This window comes from Sinocyclocheilus grahami, unplaced genomic scaffold (genome assembly GCF_001515645.1).
Source record: "Sinocyclocheilus grahami isolate Dianchi unplaced genomic scaffold, SAMN03320097.WGS_v1.1 scaffold959.1, whole genome shotgun sequence".
NCBI lineage: Eukaryota > Metazoa > Chordata > Actinopteri > Cypriniformes > Cyprinidae > Sinocyclocheilus > Sinocyclocheilus grahami.
This window is the reverse complement of record NW_015506138.1, coordinates 291,112-301,074: the sequence shown is the minus strand read 5'-3', so window position 1 is coordinate 301,074 and position 9,963 is coordinate 291,112. Positions and strand designations below refer to the sequence as shown.

Below are 9,963 nucleotides of genomic sequence, written 5' to 3'. Positions count from 1 at the left end.
GCTGATATGATTTTAGGTTAGGGAGTAAAATAAAATAAAACAGACGCTGATATATGTTTAGGGAGTAAAATAAAATGAAATAAAACAGACGCTGATATATGTTTAGGGAGTAAAATAAAATAAAATAAAATAGATGCTGATATATGTTTAGGGAGTAAAATAAAATAAAATAAAATAGCATAGCTAATATGGGCTGACATATGGTCAGTGATTCAAGTAAATAAATAAGCTACTGTGATCTGTCTGACCCGATCATGGTGGTGGTGCTGTCCTTCAGCGAGGCCGGCTCGGTCCCGTTCACCATGGGCTCGCTGCGCTTGTCTCCGGGTGTCTCTCCACCGTCTCCAGCCAGACCGAGCAGCGCTTTGACCCGCTGAGACTTCACATCCAGGATGGTGTCGGTGTAGCCCACCTCCTGCAGGTACCTGAGCGCAGACCGGAAAAACATCGGCGCTAGAGAGTCCAAAGGCTTCAGATTGCACATCAACTCTTACAGTTTATATTAATGCACCGAGCTAATATTTATACAAAGTAATAACCAAGCAACTGCAACTGTGACACTTATGATTTCAGGTACACGGCTGTCATTGAAAAATATTATTAATAAATGTTTTCATTAATATTTAGAATTAGTTTTAGTAATTTTGTTGTGTGTTTTTGTCGTTTGTAAATTTTTAGAAATATATAAAGTTTATGTATTTAGATGATATTAGTTTTAATTTTTGTTATTTTATGACTTTGTATATTACTTTACTTTTACTTTAATTCTATTACTTTATATATATTTTTTACATTTTATTTCAGTTAATGTTTATTTAAAATATTTTTTATGACTTTCAGTTTTAGTTCAGAGTTTTATGTTTTTAAAAAATATTTCTATACAGTTTTATTATTAATTTTGCTGTTAATTTTGAATTATTTTAAATATAGTACATCAAATAACATTTTTATTTATATTAATGCACCGAGCTAATATTTATACAAAGTAATAACCAAGCAACTGCAACACTTATGATTTCAGGTACACGGCTGTCATTGAAAAATATTATTAATAAATGTTTTCATTAATATTTAGAATTAGTTTTAGTAATTTTGTTGTGTGTTTTTGTCGTTTGTAAATTTTTAGAAATATATAAAGTTTATGTATTTAGATGATATTAGTTTTAATTTTTGTTATTTTATGACTTTGTATATTACTTTACTTTTACTTTAATTCTATTACTTTATATATATTTTTTACATTTTATTTCAGTTAATGTTTATTTAAAATATTTTTTATGACTTTCAGTTTTAGTTCAAAGTTTTATGTTTTTAAAAAATATTTCTATACAGTTTTATTATTAATTTTGCTGTTAATTTTGAATTATTTTAAATATAGTACATCAAATAACATTTTTTAAAATCTTTATTTCAGTATGTTTATTTTTTTTAATGGTTTTACTTTTACATAACCTCGAAAACAGAAGCATGACAGGTTAAGCAAACATCGTTACAAACACGACATGTAATTTCTGAGCGTCTCAAATGCTGTTTCTTCAGGTTAATCGCTCTCTGGGACGCTCGACATTAAAGTCAAACCCCTGAGGTGAGAGAGAAGCGTCTATCAGTACAGTTAGCATATGGTTCACATACCTTAAGTTAACCCGACACACACTCACACACACACACAGCGGTCCTGTGCTAACACTCCTGCGGTCTGATGTCTGGAGGGAGAGCGTTCGACTAAATCTTTAGCAGCAGTTTAAGAAGAAAACGAGAGAGAAAGAGCGAGCCAACAAGAGAGAGTGTGGCGGCTCTCGCTGTACCAGCCTCTCTCCAGACACAGGAAACTTAACGAGATGAACAATCCTGCATTCATTCAGCCTTACGGTCACTGAGACACACACACACACACACACATACACACACACTATCAAAGGCATGCCATAGACTTCTATTGTTTTTAAATAAAGCTAAATAAAAACTTAACTCAAATCCAATTTTACCCCTCAAAGAAAAAAAAACTATTATATATAAATAATTACATGTATGAATAATTTTTTCAATTGAGGACTCGAGTCCTGAAAGGTACTTTTTTCATATTTTTTGTCAACCCACTTATATACAATTTTGTAGACAAGAATGTTGTGTTGTCTTTAAATTACTAATAAATAAAAAGGCTGCACAAGTATATATATATATCCTCAAATGGAAGGTGGAGGAGCGCAAGGTCTCTAACATCTGGAAGAGGATTCCAGTGGCAACCTGTGAAGCTCTGGTGAACTCCATGCCCAAGAGGGTTAAGGCAGTGCTGCAAAATAATGGTGGCCACACAAAATATTGACACTTTGGGCCCAATTTGGACATTTTCACTTAGGGGTGTACTCACTTTTGTGGCCAGCGGTTTAGACATTAATGGCTGTGTGTTGAGTTATTTTGAGGGGACAGCAAATTTACACTGTTATACAAGCTGTACACTCACTACTTTATATTGTAGCAAAGTGTCATTTCTTCAGTGTTGTCACATGAAAAGACAGATAATAATAAAGAGAAGATAATAAAATATTTACAAAAAATGTGAGGGGTGTACTCACTTCTGTGAGATACTGTATATATCATATACTGTATACCAAATATCAAAAAAAAAATATATATATCAATATATCAACACTCCCAGTCTCCAACAATAAAAAAGCTGGAAAACAAGCAGTTTTCACACAATTAGTGTTATTTTAGTATTATTAATATACTATGACAATATTTGTTAATAATTTGAAACCATTCATATATAGTTTTGGTCATATGGCCAACTCATAATCATGTTAAATAATCGTGATTACAACATTGACCAAAATAATCATGATTATGACTTTTGTCATAATCGAGCAGCCCTAACAAATATAATATAATTTAATGCATCTGAGCCACTGAAGACGCAGTGGATTATGTTTGTTTCTGAAGGGAATGCTCCCCGAACTACATAAAAAACTATGTTCGCGCAAATCATTCGTGATCCAGCTTCACCTCCAGAAGAAGTGAGTATAAGGTTTTTTTTATGAATCTTTGCAAATTGCTTTTCCTAACAATGTGCTAGTTAGCAAGTTTCACGATGAATACGGCTAAAATTTACAGTCTCTCAGAGAGCGGCTCGGAAGAGAGGGGCGGGGTCAGCAGAGCTCATTAGCATTTAAAGGAACATGCACCGAAACGAGTCGCTGTGAACAGAGCTGTTTTTGACAGGGTAAAAAGGGTGTTTTTTACACTACCATTGAGAAATTTGAACCAAAGTATGTTATAGACTTTTCATTAAGACCCTAAAGAATCATATCAACTTGTGGAAAATGGACATCCGATGACCCCTTTAAATGTACTTTTAAAAAATAAATTGTAAAAGTTTTATCTATCTTATAAAACAAGTTCTTGAGAGTTTGTCCTGATAATAACCTTTGTCTCATGACATTAAATATTGGGCAGACCAAAAGCACATGTTTCACTGTTAAGTGAGTCCCGCAATATTGACATTCTGGTGCTTCTTCAGCATCTAGTTAACAAATTAATCACTTAGTAACAATATGAAAACATGTACTACAGTATACTGTGTTCACAGCGTTTCATTGTCTGTTTTAAATCCGCTTCTGAATTGTTGCGCCCTGTTCAGTGCACAGCGTCGCATGTCTAAACAAACAGCACGTGCTGTCAGTGATCTCCGCCTCTAGAGGCCGCTCTTGTACTACATAACAAAGACTATAGGGACTTTGCTGTATATAACAAGGACCTTCTCAGCCGCTCCAGCAAAGGACGCAACCCGGAAAAACGATTGGTATGGATTTTTGCCGATAGGTCCGGTATTTAACTATCGGTGCCGATTAATCGGCAAAACCGATACATCGGTCGACCTGTACTTTAAAGTATCATTTTTTGAGTTCAACAGAAGAGAGAAACTTGAGTGTAAGTAAATGATGACAGAATGTTCATTTTTGGGTGAACTATCCCTTTAAATATCAGTCACAAAAAACTATCCCAGCGCTTCAGAAGATGTGGCATATAGCGCACGAGTCGAGAGTCATATGGACTATTATGATGCATTATATTGTCTGATGCTGTAGCGCGACAGTCATGTGATCAGAGGTGTGAGTTCATCTGAGTTTTACACTTTACACACTCATCAGGATTACACTCTGAGCGTTAAACCTCATCAAATCACTGCGGTGTGAACGGTGCTGGGCTTCATTACATCACGCCTGAACTGGGTTTTCTTTCTAAATGCTCAAGTTAAAATGATCTTCAATATCCCAGTCAATATGACAGCCGACGCTCACGTATGCTGGAGATCAGCAGATAGATCAGCGTTTATAAATAGATAGGAGTGTGGAGGTGTGGAAGAGCTTCATGTTCGGTGTGGGAGTGACCTGAACCGCTTTACCTTGTGTGTGTCACGTACAATCAAACACTAATACACTGCAATTCTTCTACTGCTTCATGTCTTTACTCATTTAAATACTGTTTTAAAATTGATCATAATTTAAATTCAGTCTAAATTAAATTGCTAAAAAAAACCCCACATAAAATCAAGGTGAAAATTGAAACTATATAAAAAAAAAACATTTTATTTAATAAAAAATTAAGGGTCTTATAAAATTATGGAATAAATAGAAATTATACTTTGAATAAACAGGACCATTAATGATGTCACAATATTAAAAAAATTATTTATAGTCCTAAAATAGACTTCATTTTTTATATGCAAAATATAATTTCATGTTTTTATTCTTTTGATTGTATAGTGAAAAAAATATAAACATTTAATAATAATATTTTTAAAACAATTGTTTTTTATTGAAGAACATACAGTTCTTGAAACTTCTGGAATCACAAAATGAACTATAATCAATTAATTTAATATAATTTATACTCCCAGTTTCTGCTCATAAAAAACTTGGAAAACGAGCAGTTTTGTCATAATCTGTTTTTTTATTATAATTAGTGCTGTCAAACGATTAATCTCGTGCACACGCATATATTATGTAAATAAAAACTTAAATAAATTATGATTAATCGTTTGACAGCACTAATTATAATTATTATTTATATACTATCATAGTATTTATTAATAATATGATGTAGCTTTTATTTATATATATTTTAGCTTTCATTTTAATTTTTATTTCAGTTTTATTTATATGCTTGTGTCATTTTTCTTAGTTTTGTTTTATCTTTTTGTTATTTCTTTTAATTTCAGTTTTAGTATAGGCCATTGTGTTATTTTTTTATGTTTTTATCTAATTTTATTCAGCTTGAATTTATTTTCCTTCCAGCTTTAGTAATTTTAGTACTTATACTTATTTTATTTCAGTTTCATATACATACAGTGTATATATATATATATATATATAATTATTTTATTTATATTCATTTATTTTATTTCAGCTTTATTTTGTTAATGAAAACTATTTTAATAGTTTTAGTTACCAATAACAATCTTTGAATATTGTGCATTCATTGTATATTAATTTATGCAGTTCTGTAAACAAACGAAGCAGGTTGTCATTTTCAGTGACGCGAACACAGCATAAAGTGTGTGTGTGTGAGTGTATGTGTGTGTGTGAGTGTGTGTGTGTGTGAGTGAGTGAGTGAGTGTGAGTGAGTGTGTGTGTGAGTGAGTGAGTGAGTGTGAGTGTGTGTGTGTTTGTGAGTGAGTGAGTGAGTGAGTGTGTGTGTGTGTGTGTGTGTGTGTGTGTCTCACTCACTGTCTCAGCAGCTGTCGTCCCTGTTTCCAGCTCAGCTGACTGTTGGGTGGTTCAGGAAGAGCCTCGTTCTCGTTCCCCTCATCTAAAGGTCAAAGGTCAGACACAGGATGACACACCTGTCACTCACAGTATATCTGCTGCTCACAGCTTCCTGTCTGACCACATTCGCATTCATCACTAGACTGCAGCAACACTCTGAGTGTTTAACAGTGACGTCCATCTGACATGAAAGTCTGGTTTGTTTGTTTGGATTTACACAAGGTTCATGAAAAAATCCAGCCTAATTTGTAGAAGTGTACCTCTACTGTACAGACATGAGTTTGGACTGAATTCCCATGATTTCTAAAGGCTTGAGATCAGTTTTATAGACAAATATAAATGTGCTCTTCACATGTTCCTCCACTAGTCTTTAAAGGCATCCCAGGATGCACCTGATGAAAGCAGAGCTGGAATCTAGATGGAGATGATGTTCAGATATATGAGATTTTTCATCATGTTGTGATCACTGCATCATTCACAGACTTCTGTGTTATCTTTATGTTATTAGCATTTTTTATGATAAAAAATGAGCAGATGTGTCCAAACTTTTGCCTGCCAGAGCATAATTTGATTATTACAGTATTATGTAGGGCTGCATGATTAATCAAAGTAAAACGATATGTCTTAGTGTGATTATTGCATTAACATGCATTTGGAAACACAACCATCTTCACAAAATCAAAATAAGAATCTTTCAGGTGTCCTGCAGATTTCCGTCAAAAAACGTTTGATGGTTTATCATTTCAATTAATCAATTAAAATTAGTATTGAAATTGTACACTTCTACTGTAAAGATAAAATTATTATCAATACATTGAGTACATGATTTTTACAGTGAAATATTACTGTAATTTAAAAAAGATGAAGAGAAAAACATAAAAATATAATAATATAATATATAATAATAAAATAGCAATATTCCCTATATATTAATTTAGTAATTTTTAAGTAAATAATAATAATACAATAGTAAGATTTCTTATTTAGTTTTTATTTAGTAGTTTTTATATTTTTATTTAGTGTAGTAGTAGTAGTAGCAGTAATAATAACAATTATTATTATTATTATTTTATTGCCATATTGATATATAATCACAAAATTTCAGCCAAATAGTGCAGCCCTAAATACAAGTACAGCAAACCTGGATATTTGAATCCATATCAAATCACAATCAAGATGTAAAATAAAATTAAAATAATATAATAATTATTATTATAATTTAAATGTATTTTTCCATTTTACAGTTAAATATTACAATAGTTTTTTGTTTTGTTTTAGTAATTTTCATATTAATTTATTTTGTAATAATAATAATAATAACAATACAATTTTTTGGCCAAATTGTGCAGCCCTACAAACACACACAGCAATAATTTTTTTTAAATCTCACATCAAATTGTGACTATATAACAAGTACTACATAACAAAGACTATAGGGACTTTGCTGTATATAACAAGGACCTTCTCAGCCGCTCCAGCAAAGGACGCAACCCGGAAAAACTATCGGCATGGATTTTTGCAGATAGTTCCGGCATTCAACTATCGGTGCCGATTATTCAGCAAAACCGATACATCGTCACCCTGTACTTTAAAGTATCATTTTTTGAGTTCAACAGAAGAGAGAAAAATGGCAAATTGTGCAACCCTACAAACATGCACAGCAATTGTTTTTTTTTTAAATCTCACATAAAATTGCAGTCAAAATGTACAATAAAATTATTATTTTATTACTTTTCTTTTTTTCTATTACTGTTCTTCACGTGTTTGTGTGTGTGAGTGAGTGTGTGTGTGTGTGTGTGTGTTTGTGTGAGTGAGTGTGTGTGTCTGTGTGTGTGTGTGTTCGTGTTAGTGTGTGAGAGTGTGTGTGTGTGTGTGTGTGTGTGTATATATAACATTTCTCGTTCCTGCTGGCGTCTACAGAAACCGAGCAGCTCACACTCTAGTGATGAAGGTTGGTGTTTACCTGAGTCGTAGCTGGGTGGCTTAATGTCTCCCTGGTTGAGCTCCGTTCCGTACTTCAGCTTGTGGTATTTGGCCCTGCGGAGGAGAGAGAGAGAGACTGTTGCCACGGTGACAGCACCTCCAGTCGCACATGCGTGTGGGACGAGTCTATAAATTCCCCGAATGTGAGAAGCCTTGATGGGATCAAATACCACGGTAAATCAGACTGAACTCTGGGAATCGCCTCACGTTCCTCAAACCTTAGGCTTTCAGCAGAAACACTGATGCATTTCTGCCAAATCTGACGCTGTCAGACTGAGATGGGTTTTAATCCAGCGCATAACTTACATCCTTCTGTTAATAATAATAATGAATGCGCATTTGCATTTTGCATATAAACTGTCCTGACTGTATGCAAGTCATTGTTAGACATGCATGCATGTGCATTAACCAATATATATATATTAATTTGACAACAATATGCACATTGCATTAAAGGAGAAGATGAGAGATATTAGGGATGTAACGATATTCAATATCGTGATAGCAAAACTGTCTCGATATTATCACAGTCACATGACGATATAAAACAATAGCTCTTCTGGGCAAAAAGTGTAGTTTTTAAAATATATTTCAGTCCAAATTCACAAGATCTCTCTCAAGTGTAGAAAGTAGGAAAGAAGTATTGTTATTTCTCTACTGTAGTGTAAAGCTAAAATAATATAGCTATGAAATAGTCATTTTCATTTATTTTACAGTGCAATTGTTTTATAATATATGGCTATTACTGTTATTATAATAATTAGTTTATCTTCCTAAAACAGCAGTGTGAGTGTAATTTAGACTGAGACAGTAGATCACAAATAAAAAGAGGGTTGAGTCTCCTTTAAAGTTCTTTTTCTGACTTTTTCTGATTTAAGTTTTCTTAGTTAAGAACATGTGTCGCAGCTCTTCATTCTGAACTCTCAAAGTGCATTAGATAGAATAATTTAACTTTAAAATGTACAAAATTTTCATTTTTTCCCAATCCTTCATGTCTTTTTTTTTCTTTTTAAATATCGCAATAAATATTGTATCGTGGACTTCATATCACAATAATATCGCATTGTGAGATTTTGATATTGTTACATCCCTAGCAGATATTTATATTTAAAATATAAATACAGAAAATAAAATTGTGCTTTTTCATCTAGTTAATCTGAGAAATAATCAATCAATTCATTGATTAACAAAATAATAGTTATTTATAGCCATTCTCTTGAGTTAAAGTCAAAAGACTAAAACCTATTTATCATAGATAAATTCAGTATTAATGTAGCGAGTTGCAACATTGCTTTTTTATCGTTTAATTTTTAATTATAAAAAAAAAAATATATATATATTTTTTAACTGTGCTTTTTTTTGTCCAATTAATCTGAGAAATAGATTAATCGATTAACAAAACAACAGTTAAAGTACTAGCATTTGATTTAAGGACGAAAACAACTGTGAAAAACAGCACATCTAATATTATTTTACAGGTAGTTTTGACTGTAAATTCAGATTAAATGAGCTTCATTCAAAGACTCCAGTGACACATATCAGATGAAATCAATATTAATGAGCTGTTGCTTAGTAACTGTAAACAACCGAACTAAGAAGCTGTTTCTTGACGTGACGAAAGCATGAGATCCAGACAGAAAGCGGTTGTGTTATCCTGCTGTATGAGGACTGAACCTCAGCTACTGACGCACGTTTTAACGATGTGCGATTTGACTTTATCGAGTATATCGCAAAAAAAAAAACACACCTACAGAGTGAAGTCTAGTAGTTTAGACTAGTGTGCATTCATTCACTGCATGATTCAGTCTGTTAAAATGCATTTAGAATGCTCCCAAAATTCAAGATATGGGGACAGAAAATGTATATATTTATATTTCATTTAGTTAATCAATATGACACGAAGAGTGCCGTTTTTTGGCTTGATTACAAATGTGATATAGAATTTATACAACAGTTCAATAAACAAGAAGTTAATATTAAGAGACTTACGTTGTAGACTATTGCACGATTTTGCCAGCAAAAAATAATTCCAAATACAGCCACAGCACTGTTTTGCGTCTCTGAGCAACATGACGGCGTTTCGTTCCTGAATGAATCAACCGTTTAAATGATTCGGTTCAGTCGCAGTGACTCACTTATGAACAGTGACTTGCTGCCACCTACTGGCGGTTTTAATTTCACATTTAAAGTATCTTTTCATAAAAAATTTTTTTTT

At 32.7% G+C, this 9,963-nt stretch overlaps 1 protein-coding gene across 1 annotated transcript in view; it reads right to left on the bottom strand.

Moving 5' to 3' along the window:
- Positions 1-9,963, bottom strand: part of LOC107564757 (striatin) — a 59,290-nt gene that overhangs the window by 22,357 nt on the left and 26,970 nt on the right. The window contains exons 3-5 of the mRNA XM_016249909.1: positions 7,729-7,802; positions 5,727-5,808; positions 249-425 (exon numbers count right to left, since the gene is read on the bottom strand). Coding sequence (XP_016105395.1) covers positions 249-425; positions 5,727-5,808; positions 7,729-7,802 — 333 coding nt within the window. The remainder of the gene's footprint in view (positions 1-248; positions 426-5,726; positions 5,809-7,728; positions 7,803-9,963) is intronic.